Source organism: Tinamus guttatus, unplaced genomic scaffold, assembly GCF_059628265.1.
Source record: "Tinamus guttatus ecotype Peru unplaced genomic scaffold, ASM5962826v1 Tinamus_guttatus_pri_ptg000115l, whole genome shotgun sequence".
In the NCBI taxonomy this organism is placed as follows: Eukaryota; Metazoa; Chordata; class Aves; order Tinamiformes; family Tinamidae; genus Tinamus; species Tinamus guttatus.
In genome coordinates, this window is record NW_028288649.1 from 9656045 (window position 1) to 9677387 (window position 21343).

At 39.2% G+C, this 21343-nt stretch overlaps 1 protein-coding gene across 1 annotated transcript; it reads left to right on the forward strand.

The window, feature by feature from the left end:
• The first annotated feature begins 13381 nt into the window (after positions 1-13381).
• SGO1 (shugoshin 1) lies at positions 13382-17597 on the forward strand. The gene is made up of 8 exons (XM_010223334.2): positions 13382-13518; positions 13603-13799; positions 14111-14215; positions 14872-14936; positions 15062-15213; positions 15890-16738; positions 17077-17242; positions 17419-17597. Exons 1-8 carry the CDS (start codon positions 13383-13385, stop codon positions 17555-17557), a joined length of 1809 nt encoding a protein of 602 aa, XP_010221636.2. The 5' UTR covers position 13382; the 3' UTR covers positions 17558-17597.
• The last annotated feature ends 3746 nt before the right edge of the window (positions 17598-21343 follow it).

Below are 21343 nucleotides of genomic sequence, written 5' to 3' on the forward strand. Positions count from 1 at the left end.
CGCCACCACAAAACCTGGTCAAAAAGAAAATGCATCCTCTAGCAATACACTGGGCTATACATGGTCTTGTTGAGATTAGACTCGGCCCTAACCCCAGCGCCCCCGACTGTGTGCAGTTCATGTGCTGCCCTGCAAGCTTGTGAGGATCCTGCCATTAACCATAGGCTCTCTTACTGCTCAGCTGCAAGACACCAAACATCAGCCTACTACACACTCCTGTGTGGAGCATCCACCATTCTGCCTCTGAAATGGAAAAAGAAGACATTGAGAATGATTTAAAGGTTCTTACTGTGCCATGTGCCGTAGGTGTCCCTGCTTGAGCTGGAGGGTTGGACTAGATGATCTCTAGAGGTCCCTTCCAACCTCAACCATTCTGTGATTCTGTGACCTCAAGCAACACTAGTCATTCTTCTAGTCCAGTAAGAGGAGACCAAAACTGTAATAAATGGAGTTTTTCAGGCTCTTTTACAACACCTTATCACTACTACTAACTACCGTGTATCAAAGAGCAAGCTACTTGAAAGTAAAAACCTGGTATCCACTTCAGCAAGAACTTCTCCGTCAACCCCCTCTGAGTGCCTCAATTACATTCTGAAGCTGTAGTAAAACCTAAACATAACACTGCCTTTTACCAATAGCCAGCTGTGAGCTGGATACTTAAGGATATAAATTCCAATATACACTTCTGAATTTGTCAGCACAGAAAAAGGTGGAGAATCATACAGAATTCAGCAGCCAGGCAAATTCCTTAGCCCTTTCTACTCAAAACTGTACCAGTTCTCCAAATGTCTTAAAAATTAAGCAACACTTGTCACTAGCATTTCAACAAGGAAATTAATTCCTCATTTTGTCACTAAGTATCTTAAAAACCTAGAATTAATCAAACTCGCAATTTTCTGCCAGTATTTCAAGGACATGAAAACTGCAACTGTCATCTGAACCAGTGGATCACGGGAGGAAATGCACTTCCAAGTGGACATGGGAGCTGTGAGTCCAGCCATACGACATGTGGGCCTGGAATGCTATTACATTGCTGGACATTCTATCACCTAACCTTATCTTTTACAAAAAGGGGCTCTTCTACCCAGAAAATGCTAAGCTTCTTCAGTGTTGTGCCTTCTCTCCTATCCTGTTAACCTGCTTGCCAAATATACCCACCAACAACCGGCCCAGTTGGGTACATGGCATCACAATCAAGAAACGGCTCTGCCTCCATCATGTTTTAAATAAATTACAAAGAAAAATATGAGGTCAGAGCCAAGTGACAGAGACTAGTGACTTAGAAGAAGAATCCAGAAAACTCATACACTGCAATAACCTCTGGTCACTGTTAATCAAGATGGCAGAGAGCACCGTAAATTTTCTGAGCTCTTTGTTGCAGTGTTTACAGTAAATACAACACAGATTCAGGTGCAGTAGGAGCTTCTAACTCTTTTCAGGGCCATGGGGACACTAATAGGCCTCAGTGGCCCTGACCAGTCTACCCCACCCTGCCCACGGGCTCGGGAGCCCTATTTAAGCTTAGCCCTGGGCCTTCAGGCCCTGCATGAGCTACGCAAGGAAGCCACGGCCAAGGCCATTCCTAGGCACGGGCCTCAGTGCCCTGATCCACAGCCTGCTTTACTGCCTGGTGATCACTGAGCCTGATCTCAATACGATCAGTGCTTCTTTAATTAAATTGTCCCACACGCATGTACAGGAAATGTACATAAGTACAGGAACAACAACAAGAAGTTAGGAAAAGAGTTGCTAATCCCAGCAAAGCGTAGAAAAAGGTGCTTATGGTTTGGTATTATCTTTTTTCTCCTCTTAGAATGCTCCGTCTTCTACACTAGGAGTAAATTTGGTGCCTTTCTAGATTTTATAAAAAGTATGTGAGACAACAATAAAAAAAAAATGGCAGAATTTAAAAACAGCAGTAGGAAAAAAGAAGTGTACACTGTGCAAACTAACAATTTAGCATTAAGCTTAAATTTATTCAAATTGTACCAGCAAGAGACAGCTCTCGCTTTCTCCTTACAGGTATGCATGCATTAACACAGTGCTTCCATTTTAATCCAGCAAAACGAGATAGCCTTTGCCTCAGCTAGCAAGTCCTTTAATTCGCCTATGCTAGAGTAATTAAAAGTAAAGCTGTAAAAATTCTGATTCCTCCAGGGATTTGTTGAATTCCCCCAATTGTTGATTATCTTTCTCCAATGCACTATTTATAAATCATGCCTTTGAGACCTCTTATGCAAGCTATTTGCAAAGCACACTCAATTTGCAGAGTAATCTGGCTCCACCAAGTGACAATTTCTGTGACTGCTAGTCTAGCTGGAGCTGTAACACAAATGGGTACTAAATACTAAAATAGTTCAGTAACATTGAGATTTCATTGGGATGCTTTGAACTCCAACAATCCACACATTTTAAACACTTTTTCTTGCAGCATTGATGGTAAGTAAAGACACTGAAGTATTAGAAATGACCAATTTGCCCTACTTGCACAGGATGATGATGACAATTTGTTTCCTGAAAGTTGAACAGCAACAGTAATAACTGTGAAAATGACAGAATAGTCAGAGTTGTAAAGGACTTCTGGAGAACAAAACCTCTCTGGACAACATGTTCCAGTACCCAGTCATGCTCACAGTAAAAAAGTTTGTTATACAGAAGTTCTTATGTCTCAGTTTGTGCTATTGCTTCTTGTTCTTTCACTGGGTACTACTGCGAAGAGTCTGGCTCCATCTTCGTTTACCCTCCCTCTAGATTTTTACACACTGATAAGATGTCCCCTCAGCCTTCTCCAGGATGAACAGTACCAGCTCTCCCAGCCTTCTCTCAGAGAAGATATGAGATGCTCAAGTCCCTTAACCACCTGAGCAGCCCTTTGCTGGACTCACTCTGGTAGCTCCACGCCTGGACACGGCACTCCAGGTGCACACAGCAGCTGTGAGGGGCAGAGAAGGACCAGCTCCCTCGACCTGCTGGCCATACACTTCCTAATGCAGCCCAGGATATCACTGGCCTTCTTGCCCACAAGGGCACATTGCTGGCTCTAGTTAAACTTGCTGTCCACCAAGATACCCAGGTCCTTTTCTGCCAGTTAGCTGGTCCCCAGCCTGTAGTAGTGCATGGGGTTATCATATTTATCAGCCCAGGTGCTGGACTCTGCTCTTCCCTTTGTTGAACTTTATGAGGCTCCGCTCTACACGTTTCCCCGGCCTGTTCAGTCCCTCTGAATGACAGCGCAGCCCTCCGGTGCCTTAGCCACTCCTCCCAGTTTTGTATCACCAGCAAACTGGTGAGAACGCAGTTTGTGACATCAACCAGACCACTAAGCCAAGCGCTACTGCACCCAAGACTCGCTCCTGCGGTAGAGCAACAGTTACCAGCTCCCAACTTTGTGCAGCTGATCACAATCCTTTGAGCTCGGCTGTTCAGCCAGTTTTCAGTCCAACTCAGTGATCATCTAGCCCATATTTTATCACCTTGTCTATGGCAGACAGTGCCTAAAACCTGATTGAAATCATGATGAACAACATCCATCACCCTCATCTACCAAGCCAGTTGTTTCATCATAGAAGGCCATCAGGTTAATTGTAATTTTATCAGAATAACTGCAATTAGACAGAAAGTAGGTAGGAATACAATTTCCCTCAAATTAATTCCACAGCCTTCCAGATGCTGGGCAGGTACATAATCATTGGAAGTCTAATGAGGATATGAGAAAGTGCAGAAATTACTACATGGTCTACAATACGGTCTGGAAGAACATGCATTGGAAGGCTCAAAACAGAACAGACATGCTTGCCAATACGCACTCATGAGAAAAGCTATTCCAGTATTTATTGTATACTGTGTATTTTTGAATTAAAGGATGTGCTGAAAGGTATTTAAGGAACTACACAGCGAGAAGGCTGAATGCCAGGGACCATGTACAGCCAGACTGTGAAACTGCTGCTTTGGATGCGGTCTGCATCAGCTTTGTGAGCCCATTTGGGGATCTTGGGCTTATATTTTGCAAGCACACAAGGGCATAAAAGGTACAATTGCTGAAACCTGAAACTACCATTATGCTGATTTTTAAATATCACCTCTTTCTTAGTCAGATGTAAATTTTATCATAAACCATATCAATCTCTGTGTCATCACTATTACTTGCCCTTCTGTTACTTTAAGTTATTTCAGGAAGACTATGAAAAGGCTGACGTTATCTTTTTTCATTAGAATCCTACTTCAAAGAAGTTATGCACAAAGATATGCACACACGTGCAGACGGCTGCACACACGGGATGTACAAACTGTAAGAAATTAAGTTAATGTCTTCAGTATTAGAGGTCTGTCATCCTCTCTACTTACATCAGAATATATGGGATACAGAGTAATACACACAGTATTTGTTTTCCACTTTATGTCCTAAAACAGGAGCACATAAGCAACCTTGCAGACCAAAGGAGCTGCTGGTGTCCTAGATCCTGGTATTTTTCTGACGAAGGACAGGCAGTTCTTAACAAGATAAAAGAGAAAAATCACTTTGAGGTCTAAACTGATTACTTTTGAAGATCCCATTGAGGCAATCCTTCACGCTATGATTTTTGTGTAGATTCTTTGTCATCTTGTCTTAATCTATCTTCCGTATATTAAGAAAAAGAAGTCTTAGTCTTCCTGAATTTGATTTTGAATAACAGAAAAAAAAATCATGTTGTTTCTTTCCCAGATTTAGTCCAAAACTCTGTTCAGTTTTGGACATTATTCATTTTCAATTAGAGACTTGTGGTATAAGTTGAGAGTTAGTGGGAAAAATCAATACTACTGAAAATGCCACATTCCACCATCCCATATAAAGACATTTAAATCCAGGGTGAAAAACCCTATTTATCCCAAACTAAAAGTTCACTGTTCAGGAAATAGAGCTTAATTTTAGAGCTTAATTGAGGAGCAGGAAGAAAGAGAGTAGATAGGTAAAACACAAGACAAACAAGAAGAGGAAAAAGTGGCCCTAAATCTTGAAGGAAAGGAATACTCATTTGAAATGTCTGGGGAGTAAGCTCAAATTCAGGCTGTACTTTGGTGCAAAATTTCTGGACAAAAGACCAAAGTGAGGAAACAAAAGAGGTAAACGCAAACTGCCATCAACTGGTAAATAAATACTTCCTGGTTGCCCGCAGATTACCACAGGCTGAGGCCTAAGCAGCTCTCATTACCATCAAATAATGCATATTCTTGTACTTCATAGCTTAAATAACACCAGCAGAATTAAAATGGATTAGCAGCTGGGTAAAAAGAAGTATATATGGTAGTCCAGCCTACAAGCAATCAGACAAAATGTGATGTGCACACTGAGCTTATATATTATTTCCAGCAGTACCATTCACCTATTTGTAGTTTACACTCATGTATCAAAAAAAAAAAAAAAAAAAAAAAAAAAAAAGCCAATTAAGCTGCCATTTCACAGCTGGCCTAAGCTGAGCAACAACATGCATATGTTGCCCAGCATTTCTTTTTTTTCCTGACAGGATGAGCAGATAGCATATCCGATGGACGAGAAATAGTATCCTTAGGAATGAATCTAAGAAAGGTAGAAATAAGCACAGGAAATACTTATTTCTGAAAGTACAGAATAGAAAACTAGGTAGACTCTGCATCTACAGATGAAGGAGAGAAATGGAGGAAAGTGATGTATGTTGAGTGGACCCACTATATGCACTTTGCTCTACATCGTAGGCATCGAAACTCTCCTGCAAGGGACTCTGTTTAGATCTGTGCTTAAATCTCAGCAAACTATTTTCTTTCATGCAATTTCTACAAAATTGCTTCTTGCTAGAAGAGTCTGAAAGTTCTGCTATAGATTTTCTTCCAACCTGCTCATATCAGAAACTGCTGTCTCAGCTACAGTGAAAATCTTTCCGAGAATACATTGATTGCATCAAAATTTGTGACATAATACTTAATTGTTGTAATATTTCACAGCAGTTTTATCATCTCCACTGCTATGCTCTGCTTCTATTGATTTAAATATTGCTAAAATTGAAGCAAATTGGGTCACAATATCTAATTTTTCGAATGTTCATAAATTTTAAAATACCTTCTGAGTCAGACAAAATAAAATTTAAGAAGAATGGAACAGTCAGTAGGAAGCAAACTTGTTTTTCAACCTTCAGCTTCTGCAGTTTCTCTTTCTTAACATAATCTCTAATTTCTACTACACCTATTGTGTCTGCATACAAATATAAAACAGCAACATTGTCATCTTATCATTCTGATTTCTGCAATAAAATTGAGGTATTCTGAAATAACAGAAAACAGATGAAATTGCAGGGAATGAAAAGCTGTAATACTGAACACTATAACAGAGCTACAAAATAAGATAATAGAATGATAAGAGGCAGAGTGATAAAGAGGAGGAGAAATAGAGAAAAGTGCAAAGATAACACAGAGCTTGGACAATTGTGTCACTATTTAGCATTTCTGTCAATCAAAAATCTGGTCAAATTTGAAATCCACTTCAGCTACAGTTCAGTTGCCTTTCCATACCTCTTTACCACTGATATGTCACTTAGAACTTTCTCTAGTTACAGGTTTGTTTCAACCATTCAAAGAAACACCACTTCGTTAGTGGCAGGCTATGCTGTAGAAAAAAAAAAAAAAATCTTCATTTCTTACAACCAGCATATTGCTGGGGTATATTGCTCTGGCCATAAAGTTTGGCCTCCACTTTCTGCTGGTGTTACCCACAGTGTTTCTCACAAAGATTTTTAATAATAAATAGTATTTAAAAGTATTTAAAAAATAACAAGCCGTGCTTATTTTAACATAGGTAGATTACCTAAAGCAGAACTAAATTAACTACTACTGGGTAACTGCATTTGTTTTCCTTGTATATCTTAAGTTATGCCTTGTCTTCTCTGCCATGTTCTCTGCAGTGAAGCTGTTAAAAAGGGCCTGCGTGGGACCTGTTTTGAGAGAACAAAATAATGATCTATGTTCTATGGCTTTTACTCATGAGCAGTGATTAGCTCTTTGAAAGTCAGTCGCCTTTGACACAAACTTCTGAGAGCCAACTTTACCAACAGAACCCCAGCAGGAAGGATAATAATTTTTCTACACTTCATAAAAATCCACCTTAAGCCAGTATTCTTCTCTAGAAGTAGAGCTGGTTGTCTAGATGCATGTAGCATCCCTGAGGCCAGTGTGCTTTGGCCCATGTGCACACAGAGCATGTTATCCTGTCATTCCCTGGACTTTACCTGGAAGGACTGCACAGTACCTGCTGGTGTGAGGCCTCAAAAAGACTTGTATGAATGGGTACATATAGAGTTGTCATGCTCAAAGAGAAAGTTAAAGGAAAAATATCAACTCTAAACCCAGATTTGTCCACATAAATGAAGAGCATCTACACTGACACAGCAATAGAGAGGAGGTACATGAGTGGGAGCAGCTGTTGGCCCTCCACTCCACCAGGATCCAAGGCTTCTGCACCTATTCACTATATAGGTAATATTCATCTCTCAGATTGTGACATTATTATCATTTAAAGAGCTACAATAAGACACTGTGTTGTACCTACATAAGGGTTTTTTTTTGTATGTTAGCTAGTACCATTAAGATCCAGCACACAGACAAAAGGGCAATTCTTTGTCTCTTTATGGCATTGTTCTACTAGTGCCTTTGAGATATTTACTCATCAGCGGAAAAAAATGAGATACACGAGTGGACAACCACATATTTGTACAAACACTGCAAAATAATTTAAAAAACAAAGTTTTGTCAGTAAATATCCCATTTAACAGCTAACACACACACAGGAGTCATACAAATAATTCTGCCATTTACCACTTAGAAACTGAGAAGCAGTGCTAAGTGCTTAGGTCTTGCTTTAGTAACACTGGGGCTGGGAGTGGCATGAGCTTTTTGGAGATAGAGACACTGAGCGGGGAGGGCAGGGGCTGTTTGGCATCTAGCTGCATGCATGTAACTGTGGCAAAATGGAGATGGCCAGGGCCTAGACACCTGACACATGTTATAATGAAATTAAAACATCAATTAAAACCCAGTGGAAACACTGAAAAAGTGTTAAGCGTTGATACTCATTTTATGGACTCTTGCTTCCTCTTTGCTCACTACATTTGCACAATATCAAGGTTTCAAATAGGCAATTATATTTTTATAATAGTGCCAAGGGATTAAGATATCTTTCTAGATTTCCCATGTAAGTAAAAGGAAAGATTTTATGGCTGCTTAGATCAGTATATATTACAGTGTTTATAATAAAATTATGTCTGTAGTAGAGCAGACAGCTGGATCTGACCCACATAATAATCACTGCATGTGTTTTCTCGTCCGAAATATCCCCCATAAAGAGATCATCAAGATGCTTAATAATCTTTTATTTCAAAATGTTTATTAATGTTTTGACTATTTATTTGTATAAAACAGATGAATAATTGAAAACATCTTAGAATATATATGTGCACCAAAAACACACTGATACAATTAATGTAGCTATGATAACTTACAGCTTATTAACTTTAGGTTAAAGAAATACATTGTCTCATGTCAGCTAATTTAAGGTTGTTTTCCTTTTATTGTGTGTTAATTGTAAGCAAAATAAAGTATTTTAGAAAAAAATATACTCTTATTAGAATGCACCCATGGAAATCTTAGAAAAAGAGAATACACTACTAATAACACAATCCAAAATAAAACTGGTGTGCCCTGTAGCAGCTTATGGACCTTATTTGATAAATCTTTCTGAAACATTAAAGAAATGGAGCATATGACCATACATAAAAATGTAATGACAGCTAAATAATGCTCCCAATTCTTTTTAACCTTGCTGAAGGGCAGATATCAAATGTTTGGTTGTCAAAATCATTTATTTCTACAGAATTTTTAGGCAAACATGCTCAAGTCAGTACAACACCTTTTGCAAGAGATAATGGTTATGTCAGCTTATTCAAAAAGAAGGGGAGGAGGCTTCAAGTTGCAAGTTTGCTGCTTTTTCAGTGCAAGGGGAGAGGGAGGGTGGAAGGGGAGAGGAAGAAATGGATGACACTAGCACCTTACAATCCTTACAGCTCTCAAACATCAAATACTGTTGAATTCCCGATAAGACACTTCAAAGTTGGTATTAGCTACGTATTTCCTACTGCAAACTGATAAGAACTGAAGGATGGAAGGCAGTTCCCAAACCAATCATCTTTGGTCAAGCGGAAGAGCACTGTGAGGCAGCTGGAGTGAAGCGCAAGTCGCAGGAGAGGGGGCAAGCCTGAGTCAGCAAGCTCTGAGAGACGGAACCATCTCCCGGGGCTCCTGAGGCGACTGCAAGCACGAGAGGTCTGTGTGCTTCCCGCTAAACAGTCTCCTCCTCCATCTAAAGGAGAAAAACGCTGATAGTGTGCAAGAGGCACTTGTAAGGACACTTTGCAGTATAAATTCTACTTGAAATTTCACATAAATGCACCTCGCACATACCTTTTCTTTCATCCTGACAGTACGCATTTTGTTGTGTACACTGTAATTTCAAACCCTTATATCTTGTTTTGACAGTAGTGAAATATGGGTCATACCCACTATCCTCTTCTAGATGAGCTATTCTGATGCTTTTGCACCATCTTGGCAGTTGCCTGATACAGATCTGGCCATGAGGGAACTGAAACGAAGTATCTTAGTTGGGTTTGGGGCCAGGTGCCTCATCAAAAACTTGCTGTTAGCCATTACAGCACCACCGCCCTTCTGCCTCTGTCATCTCCTACATGATCAATGGGTATCACCAAAAAATGAGTCTAATAGTAGATATAGGGAGGATACAGTGAGTCTAATCACTCGACCTTATAAAGCCATAAAAGTTGCACCAGTTACTGAAATCACAGAATGGTTGAGGTTGGAAGGGAGCTGCAAAGATAATCTAGTCCAATCTCCTCTTCAAGCAGGGACACCTAGAGCACGTGGCACAGGGTCAGTAGGAACCTTTAAATCATTCTCCAATAAAGACTGGATTATCAAGATCTTTAAGTGTCCACTAAAAATGTTAAAAATACATTTATCTGACGACTTTGATCATGGTAGCAATCAAAGCAATTAATTAACATCACACAAGATATTTCATAACTGACTGCTTGCTTAGAGAGCAAGCCTACAAGCCCCTTATATAGGCTGCAAGACAAATATGTTGCAGAACAGCATGTAACACCACATGAAAACTGGGAGAAAAGCAGAACGCTCATAGAATCACAGGGCAGATTCTCTTAATTTAATTATATGATGTAACTCTATAATATAAGTAAAATCAAGCCAAAGATTAAAAGAAATCTTTTAATACTCCATCAACCCCAGTCACAGCAGCAGCTGTTTTGCCACTTGAATATCCCTACTAGAAATAAACTAAGCAAGGGCACCTCAGACAAAGATCACAGCAACAGTTTTTACAGACCAAAATACGGAATAGCTTACATTAAAGAGTCAGCTGAGCGATAAAAATTAATTCTCTGGAATCCCACATCATAAATTATGAAAATAATACAGAGGAAGTAACCCACATATAAAACTGATAGAAAGACAAATATTTTGAGATACGAATTAGCACAACTTGGTAACCGTTAGAATGAAAGATCATCAGAATACAAAAATTAGATATTTAAAAACAAAAGCCAAAATGCAAAAACATATCTACAAGCCTTGCTGAAAGCACTATAAAAAATTGCTTCATTAAACGAGTAGAAATCATTAAATGCGCCAGATAGAGAAAAAAAAAATTACCTTGATACAGATATGCTCAGGAATAAATATATAAATATAAAAATAATCAAGACTGAGCCTTAGATAGCAATTAGAGAGCATTCCTTCTCAATCAAAGCACGGTTCATTTAATCCCAATCAGCATATGTGTGTCAAGTAAATGAACGGCTAGAAACCTTACCAGCATTACCGCAAAGCTAATTGCTTGCTGGCTAAATGCAAAACATGTGCTAGCTATATGTGAAAAGTTTGCAAGAAAAGGTATTACTTCTGGTTAGAGTAAGTATTTAGGTATTTAGCTGTAAAATAAAAAGGAGAAAAAAAACAGAAAGAAAGACAAGTTTAATTAGATAATTTTGTGTAGTGTTTAGAGAGAACTATTTGGAAGGTTCCAGAGGAGGTTTTTAGTTGCTGTTGAGCAGAGCAGTATAGCTAGTTATTGGCTGTAAAAGAGATAGATATCTGTAGGAAAGTATGTTGTATAGTCTTATTTTTTTTAAAAAAAATGTATTTATATTGAGTATATTATTTTTAATATCTATTACTTCCTCTGCATCATGCTGGTGGGATTACCTGTTTGGTTTTGGCGTGCTTATTTGGAGGTCAAGAGGGTTGGTAGGTTTTGGTAGACTATACAAGAGAGAGTCAGAATGGAGCAAGTAGATGTAAAGAGACACTAAAATTGTGTTGCTTTGGTCCTGTGACACCGCAAACTGAAACAGAAGGTCTAATATATTTAATTGGCTCATAACTCTGTGTGTTGGATCCTAAGGAGATCGTGATTCTTTTTGGTATCATTCCCTTTCTCAAAAGCGCATCTTCACACTGCATAAGAAAACGGTTCTGCAGAGCAACTTATTTGCTGAAAGAAAATGCAAGCCCAACTTTGTGAGTATTACTGGCCATGAGTTAAATGACATTTATTTACTGCAAAAGCAACACGGATGAAGCTGCTATTCTAAATAACTAGCTAAAAACTTCTTCCAAGGAGTGTGTAAGGATAAATGCTTGCGTAGCACAGACGGTGGCTTCCATTCAAAATCTATGAGTTTTTCCAGCCCTAAATCAGCTTGCCAGATCAAGCTGCAAAGAATAGTATCAAATAGAGTTTTTTTTTTTTTAAAAAAAAATCACAGTAGCTGGAAGATCTTCATTTTTGAGATATAACAAATATTCCATTATTAATAGCTTGTTGCTTAGGGATTATTTTTTCTCCTATTACAGAGTAGAAATTAATACAAGTTCAGTAGTCCGTGTCCCATAAAATTAAGCATATACGAAGGAGCTACTTCAGTGGCACAAATGACATAACTGAACAGGCCTTTTTCAGGGGGTGGGGGAGGCAGGTGCAAGGGGGAAGATAGTTCAGCTTGCACATAAAAATCCTGCCAGGTGCAACTCACATAGCAATATTTTTCATGATGTTACTTTTTTTTTTCTTGCTACAGTTTCTTTTGTAAGTGCTTGAAAACAGGCCGATTACATTTGTCCGCAGGATGAGTTTCTTTGGTAACTGAAATCGAACGACCAAGTGTGTCCTGCACCATCCACCCCAGGTGCAACCCAAGCACCAGCAGTGATTAGGGGCTGTTTGGAGCTGTTAAGCTCCACCATAGCATTTTCATTTCAAAGTACAACCACATAGAACAGATTCATGGCAAGATTGATTCAGGAAACTTCAAAAACGCTCATTGTGGATCTGCTGCCACAGGCTATTTCGAAAGGCCAAATATATAAGGCAATTTTATTTATTTATTTTCGCCCAATATAAGACCAATTTGTTTATTTACATATTTTGTCCCCCTTAACATTTAGCTCTTTAGGACGCAGCTGCGTAACCACCTCAGCAAATGGCGGGCGGCTGCGGGCGAGCGCCCCCAACTGCGGCTGCGCGGACAGGCAGGGGCCGGCGCGGCGGGGGCAGGGGCGTGGCCGCGCAGCTCCTCACGCTCGGGGGCGGGGCTTGGCTCGACGAAAGACCCGGATGAGGGCGGTGGCTGCGCCGTGACGCAATCGGCCGTGCGCCGTTTCCCGCCAATGCGAGGGCGCCGCGGCGGGTTTGAACGGTGGGAAACGGCCGCAACCGCCGCCGGCCGCGTCGCGCGCGGGGCCGCCCCGCCGCCGTCCTCCGCACCGAGCGCGCGGTGGCCGTTGCAGCCGCTGCCACCGCCAGGCAAGCTGGGGCTCCGGCCGGTCGCGCTGCGTCAATGCTCGGGAGAGCGGAGACGGAGCCTCCGCTCAGTGGGCTGAGGGCGGGCGGTGGCCGGACGGGAGGCGCCTTCCGGTGCCACTTCTTTCCGAGGGGAGGCGGCTGCTCGGCCGCCGTGCGGGCGGGAATGGCGGAGATTTGTCCCCCGTGTGATAGTGCCGGCCTCGCCGCCGTGTCGTGATAGCCCCTCCGTGACCCATCGGTGCCTCCCTCCCAGCCCGCCTTTGGGCGTGGACAGGACCTGCTTTGTGGCTCTAAGAGTGACCGTGGCTGAAAGTCAAGCGAAAACGACCGTTTCTGTGCAGTTCTTGCATTTGCTGGTCTCTTCACTGTACTCACATACCACTAAAAAGACCCATGGGCTTTTCTGTGTGTCTTCCTTGGTGTTGGGGAGCACTGTGCTGTGTCATCTCACTGGGTTACTTGTCCTTTATATTTCTAAATGTAGAAGATGGCTGAACACCTGAAAAAGACCTTCAAAGACAGTCTGGGTGATATAAAAGAACGAATGAAAGAGAAGAGAAATCGGAAATGGATAAAGCTGGGTAAAATCAACTCAATCTCAAATGTGAAGTGCAAAAAAGCAAGTAAGATATGAATATCTTATCACAATTTTTATAGGCTTAAAAATAATAGCTACGTCGAAACACTCTTTGGTGTTGTTGTTGCAGCCACCAGCTCTGTGCAAATGAAGAGTATTCAAGCAAATAACAGAGCTCTAGCAGTTGCGTTACAAGAAGAAAAGCTCAAGCTCAAGGAAGCCCAGGATATGATCCTTCTTTTACGGGAAGAGTGTCAAGATCTGAAGGTTCAGATGTTTGATTTGCAGAGAAAGCTTAGATTTGAGAAAGCACAAGGATCTTTCAAGGTATTTTTAATAATATCTTTATAACCATAAATAAGCTGTTGGTATCTTTAAGAATTTCAGTGTTTCATGAAAAGTTATCTTGATATGCAGAACAAGGTTTTGTTGATTATTCTTTTTTCCTCCCCACTCATTCTGATAATTACCTGTGTATTTTTTGGTTGCACTTGCTTTTGTAAGTAAAATCTGTGCTCTGTGTACTCCAAGCAGTTGAAGGTACCAGGTACATGCTTAGTTATAATCCTGGTGAGGGGCTATTACGTGGTAGCTGAATAAAATAGTAGCAAATACTATTTGCCTTCTTGCTCTGCTAGACTCGACTGTCAGCCTTGAATGAGATAATTTCCAAAGTTTCCCGGAATTTACTGGACTCTGTTGATCTCCTTCGTCCGGCAAAGGACTTGTGTTTCACAGATGTAGTAAGTACCTCTATGCGAGGGAGACTTCCTGTTAATTATTTCCCTTGCCCTACTTTCCTTTTCCTCTAGCATATGTGTGCGGGGTTTTTTGTTTGTTTGTTTGTTTTGTGTGTGTGTGTGTGTTTTGAGATTTGGGCTTTAGGTTGGATGCAAAATTAGTCCCAAATTTCCCAACATGAGGTGGGGTCCCACTGCGGTGGTGCCTATAATAGACTGTGGGACTGACATCCTACTAGGAAGTGATTGAGGCACCCTGTTTTTCTATGGCTTCCTGCCTCATGTCCCCTGTGTTTTCTTCCTTTTGCTGCTGACTGATTGGTGTGGTGGTGGTTACTTAGTGGAGCTGACTGTGTGAGATTTCACAACACTTGTTTGCCAACTGGTTGCTGCATAGGCAGATGTTGAAGAGATATGTTGCCAACTTTGAAATTTTTACTTTTTTTTTGGAATTCACTGGCCACTATCAAGCAAATATTAAAAAACAGGATTTGATTAGATAGTGATAACTGCAATGTCTTTAGGAAATAAGAGAAGAAAGTACACACTGTCATGGGATTCTGGCCTTTCTGTGTTTAACTTAGCTCTTGTCTAAAATGTGTGTATGATGCACTCATGCCTCAGGTGTTTAATCACAGCAAGATCTATTTTGTTGACAGAACCAGAGCGTGTTTTCTTCAGTGCTTGAGAATAATTCTGGTGCTATAGGACAAATGTGTTCTGTGTAAGTACCATATGTTAATGCAAACTTATGTTTGAAAAAATGGGTTACAGTAAGGCTTTCTGACTGGAAAGGGCAATAAATCCAGTGTAATATAAGCAACTCATTGTTCTATTTTCCCTTTAAAGAAGGAGCCCGCCATTTGTTAATGGAGATGATCATTTACTTCGAAGGGAGGTGGAGACTGCTGGTGATGGAAATGAGCTGGCTCAGTCAATGTCAGAGATCTGCCAGGAATCTGAGAATGGCATTTCATTAGTGAAAACATTTCCGGACAAAGGTACCTAAATCTAAGTAGGAATTTGATATTATTCCCTTTTTAAGCTTTTTAAAAAAAAAAAAAAGGCATTACTGGTCTTGAAGTAATTTTGAAGCAATTTTCCATTGTTATTGTAAAGGGTCAGCAAAAGGTAAGCTTTTTGAACAGAGATGCCTACCAAAATGGGGAAAGAATTTGTAAACGTCTTTTGTATGCCTGCAATTGAGTTTTATTATTGAAATGTTCTCCAGACTAAATTGATCCTTACTGATGTGTTAGCATTTATGCAGTCAGTGCTTTCGAGCAAAGAAAGACGTACAGGAAAATAAATATAAAACTAAACAAACATTTTTAAATTTTATATATTGTCATGTAAAATATTACAAATATTAGCCTAAGTACATGTATATTTCTGTTCATTTATAAATCTACATTTCATAACTTATTTATGGATAAGTAAATATGAGGAACCTTTCCAAACTCTAGAAGTCTAGAGGAAAAGCTTCAAGCTGCAATGTACTTAACCTTTATGGCAGCCTGCGGAGAGCAGGTCTTATCTTGGTTGCAATATACTGGGTTGCACAAATCTGTTGATAAAGGTTTAATAGACTAATTGTTGACAGTATCAGAACCTGAACAAGACTTCTCTAGGGTGTTAATATTTAGTTTAATATGGCTTTTCATCTTCAATTACAAGGACAAACCTATGATTTCCATCTGGATAATGCAATGTCAGAGTTGGAAGATGTTCCTTCAAGTGAAAAGGATAAGCAGCTTGGTAACATGTTACCAAAAAGTGTGTCCACCAGGCGTCGCTATTCAAAAATGAGAACTCAGGATGAACTTTGCACTGGTGCCTTGGACCATACCGAAACCCCTGATTCAACAAGAGTGCTTTCGAAACAGGATGAAACTAGACTTCTGGAAAGTCTAGAGGAATGTACTGTGGAAAGCATAAATTCAGCTATTTCTCCATTGAATAAAAACACGGTAGATTCAGAGCTGGTCTTGAGGCAGGTACATTCTGCAGCTGCCCAGGTCAATTCAGACAATTCTGATTTTAAACAACATGAGCATAAAAGCAGAGAAGGCTCTCAAGCAAGGAGAGAAAAGCGTCCAAGGAAGAAACCGGAAGAGACTAAAAATACATCCAGACCAAGATCAAAGAAGAGGCAGGGTAAAGAGGCTTCCAAGGAAAAGTCAGATTTCTTGGGCCGTTGCAGTGATGCTTATGACTTTCATTTTGAAGAGTCCATCCATGTTACACCTTTTAAACAAAATAGGGTGAATGACACAGAAGCCAGTATGGATGACAAAAAAGCCTTACCTGAAAATGATAGCAGTGAATTGAGCAATACTGAGGAAGATTCAGATGATAGCATCTATGTTCCTTATAAATCGAAAAAACGGAAAAGCTCCGTGGGCCAGAATGACAAGTCACCAATCCATCCAAGACCAAGATCTAAAAGATGCCTGGCACAGCGTGAGCTGAAACTCCAAAATGAAAAAGAAGCTAAAAGTAGTAAATCAAGTGACAAGTCTCTCGGTAAGTTTGGAAGTTGTTTTGTAATTACTGCTTTATGTTTTATCGAAGCATACTGTTTCAGGGGTTTGAGTTTTTAAAAACTAATTTATGTGATAAAAATACTTGAAATTATCTTATAAAAATGATTAAATTCTTTTATTTTTCGTCAGAACAAATTAAATCAAAAGCTTGAATGTTTTTAAGTTGATCATTTTTCTGTTAAAGTGAGAGGAAATAAGAGGTGTAAGTAATAGGTACTGCTGAGAGTTTAGTTCACGTCTAGTTTGCTGGAATTATCATAAATGGTAACAATACAGTGGTGTGGGGTTTCCTTATTTGTTCATTTTTCATATTTTCAGGAGAGTCTTTTGAACCATCTCGTGGTCTCTGTGATGTTACCAACACTGCTTCATCACTCCTCCCAGGAAACGCGCTCGCTGTCCTACAAGGCCAAGTGTCTCCAGCTCCAAAACGCAAGAGGAGCTGTACTCTTGCTGTGAGCTATAAAGAACCAAGCATTGCAGGGTAGGTGTCTGAATTTCAGCTTGATAGGCAAGTTAAGGGGGTTCTTATCAAAACATTCGAAGAGGGGGTCTGATGTTAGTAATATAGTTATGTAAAATTGGGCATGCTAGTTGGAAATTAAAATGCTTTAAATGGAGTGGGGAAAGGAAAACTCAATCTTGTTGTATTTTTTACAGGAAGCTTAGGAGAGGAGATCCATTCACAGATACATACTTCTTGAATTCTCCAATTTTCAAGCAGAAAAAAGATGCTAGACGTCATTCTCTTAAAGCATCCTTGTCAAAATATAATGAGAAATTTGTTGGTTGTCGTTGAGAATTTCTGTCACACACGCAAAACCATGAAGAAAGGAGTTTTTGACCCAAGAAACTATCACACAACACCTGATAAAATATTCAGTTTTGTTGAGATGTCTAATACTAAGGATATAAAATTAAGGTCTTGTGTTTTTAACCAAGTGAGTTGTTCTTAAATGCAATTTATCTTGAAGACATAAGACTATTTCTGTCTCTTTAGATGATTCTGTTCACACCCTTTTGGGAGAAGGCATTCCTGCAATATGAGTCTGTGGGTATGTCAGAAATAAAGTTATCTTCACTGTTCTTTCCCTCAGATTACTATGTATACCCTCCTTGATGTCACAGTGACTAGCATGAGTGAATTTTAAGTGGCTAAGATCACTAGATTTTTTTTTTTAAATCATGTTGTGCATATTTTCTTTATACCAAGCTTGTAGTTTCATATTGAAGCTCATAATAAATGTTTTAGTACTGAAAACTCAGAATTGATTTGCATTCTTGCATAGCTTCTATTGCTGCTACAACTGTAACATTCTAAAGGGCACCATCCGCTGTAGATACACTGCAAAACTGTATTCTCCTTCCCTCCCACACTTCATTCAGTGTAAGCGCATTCAGAAGTAATTCAGTTGTGTAGTTGGACCTCAAACAAAACAGTTGTATGGGGTTTGTTAACTCATGTTCACTGCAGTACCAACCAACTTACACAGTTGTTTCATCCTGGTTAATTTTTGGTAATGATTGTGTAAAGAGTGGTGTGTTGTGGTTTGGGGTTTTTTGGTGGTGTTTTTTTTTATTATTTTATTTTATTTTTTTATTTTGAGAGACTTGCAGGCATAGGGTGCATTACTTCAATGCATTTTTTTTTTGCCCTGAAATTGTAAGTGCCTCTTGTTTAAGATCTACCACTGTTACCAGGTGCTACTGCAGTAGACAGTTTGCTTAGAAAAATTCTTACAGCACCTCCACCACGATGTCAGGGTTGCACAACACTCAAACTGGTATTTCTTTGTCTATTTAAAAAAGTTCTAAAATGTATAAATGGGCTGCAGCAGGAGTACAGGAAGAGGAAAGCTGCATCCCATTTCCAAGTAAGTGGGGAAAGTCTTGCCAACCTTACTTTAAATCTGATCCTAAATCTTTTGCACTGTAGGAAGTTGGGTAGAATGATTTCTCAGCTTTAAGGTATTACATTAGGAAAAAGCCTTGCAAGGGTTGTTTACTTAGTGCATGAGAAACAACTCAACATACAGTGCATGAGAAACAACTCAACATACAGTGCATGAGAAACAACTCAACATACAGTGCATGAGAAACAACTCAACATACAGTGCATGAGAAACAACTCAACATACAGTGCATGAGAAACAACTCAACATACAGTGCATGAGAAACAACTCAACATACAGTGCATGAGAAACAACTCAACATACAGTGCATGAGAAACAACTCAACATACAGTGCAGCTCAAAGCAGGTGGACTTATTTTTGGCATGAGGAATCACTGCAGTCCAATCTCATGTAGAAGGATTTCAAGTGTCAGGTGGGTGGTGTTCCTAAAACTGTCCTAGAAAAAAGGCTAAGCCTTTTCTGAAAGCTACTTGCTCTACTCAAGCGCCATTCAGTGTATGGCCTGATGTGACATCTTCACTGGTAGATTAAAAGAAGGGGAGGGGGGGAAATCTTTCTACTCCATCATTACTTGTCAGGTAGTGGACAGATCTAGCAGTTTATAATATTCAAAATAAGTGTACCCCTTGAGTGACAGTAGCTGATGGGAGGTAAGTATAAGCTCAGAAGGGACAAGATTTAACTTTCAGAGCTCTTAATAGGGGGTACTTTGGAGGGCCACCAACAACAAGCATTTTCTGAGAGAGAAAAAAAACCCAAGCTTTTGAATAATCTTTTTTCTTCTTTTTCTGAGTTAAGGCAAGTGTGGTAAGAAAGCCCTGTAAGAGCACTGTCGCTCAGTTAGTTTGAAGCTGGAGTGGTAACTGGATTCTTTTACAGTATTTTATACTGAATTCTCAGCTTAGTTTATTGACTGCACTCATTTAATTGATCCCAGTGAACTCCTAGGCTTCCTGCAGAGTTCAGCTGCTGCACTCTTGTGGCTTCAGTGTGTTCAGTTGTGAAATTCAGTGCATGTGTAGTGCAAAAAGCAGTTAAATAAGAGACCAAAAATAGGGTTTTGTGTGTATATATATATAATTTAAAACTATTCTGTACCAATACAATATATTAATTTTACAAATGTAAAATTCATCAGCTGTTAAAGCATTTGCAAAAACCACATCCTACTGTAACTTTATTGCACAGTATCTATGAAAATATTAATTTTTAAATTAGAAAACAAATGTTCCAATATAGAAGAGACAATCTGATTGAAAGACAATAAGAAAATCTACTCTGAAAATAACAAAGTTTCACAGGATACCAAGCTTAACAGGTGCATCTGTAGGCCCAATCTACAAAATAGGATTATAGTATCCAATACTGGCTATAAAACAACTCTCTCACTGTACCTTAGTTATAGATCCAAATGTAAGTCCAGCTAATTTCATATGAAACACTGAGGCAATTCTAGTGTTAACAGTTTGAACACCGTGTGTACCACACTACTTCCAGGTAGGTTCTGACATGCTTACTGAATCAACTTGTAATTTAACATTGCACAGGCATTTTACAGGACTATATTCTTTGATAACAACATAAGGTGTTTTTTTCCAACCTTATCACTACTGAACTTTACCAGTGTAACACCTGTAAATACAAAACACCAAGAATAAAAGTAAAATTTATTCTTCACAAAAGCAGTTATAAACTTTAATTAGAAAATGTCAAGTGACAGATTTTTGGCCTGTACTTATCTCCATGAGGAAGTTAGTTAGGTGTACCTCTTAAATGTAGTGTAAGCAACAAAATATATATTATATATATATATGTGCTTCATTTAATGATATATGATGATTTGTTAACATGAGTTGTAAAATGTTAATATGCTCCTGGCTCTAAATAATCACAGTTACTAAGTATTTACAATAAAGCTTGGTAGAAAATCCAGTTTACCACAGAGGGAAATACAACCTAGAAGCTGTCATATATTGACTAGTTTTGTGTACAATCCTCTTATCTCTGCTTTCACAATCTAAAGAATTTACCAGTTGAGAGTAGGAAATGGCGTGAATCGTGAAGTGCATCAAAACCTTATCCCCTACTAAGCCAATTAAAACTAAGCCTAGTGTATACCAACCAGATTTTCTGAAGTTATTTTGGGTACTTATGTCCTGCATAAGCCAAGTCACTAAGACATTACCCATCTAACCAAATTTTTACTTCATTAGTGGTTATGAGATTGGAATTTGCAGGTAAAATGCTTCTCAAAACCCCAAGTCAATAGAAAAAATTGCATCTATCAACGTTTCCAGCAGTTCTTTCTCAGAAGTGCCTGCTTTTCTCTCACAGCTGCTGCTTTTTTTTTCTTAGAAAAAGTGTCTTACTAAAAAGCAAAAAAATCTATAACGAAACAAATGTTTCAAACCCTCACCTTAACTTATTTTTCCTTTTTATTTTTTTTTAAACTGGAAAAAAAATTTTTTTTCAAAGAGAGATTGTAAGCTAAAACCTTCACATTCATTGTCTAGGAATTTTCTTCATATTCCCCCAAACATGTGCACTTTCCCACATGTTCTGAGGCTGTAGCTCATACTGTAATGGGCACACAAAAGAAATTTTCATTGATTTTAAATACATCATAAAGCATTTTAATAAAATAATCTTTCTAACTAACTTCAATATAATA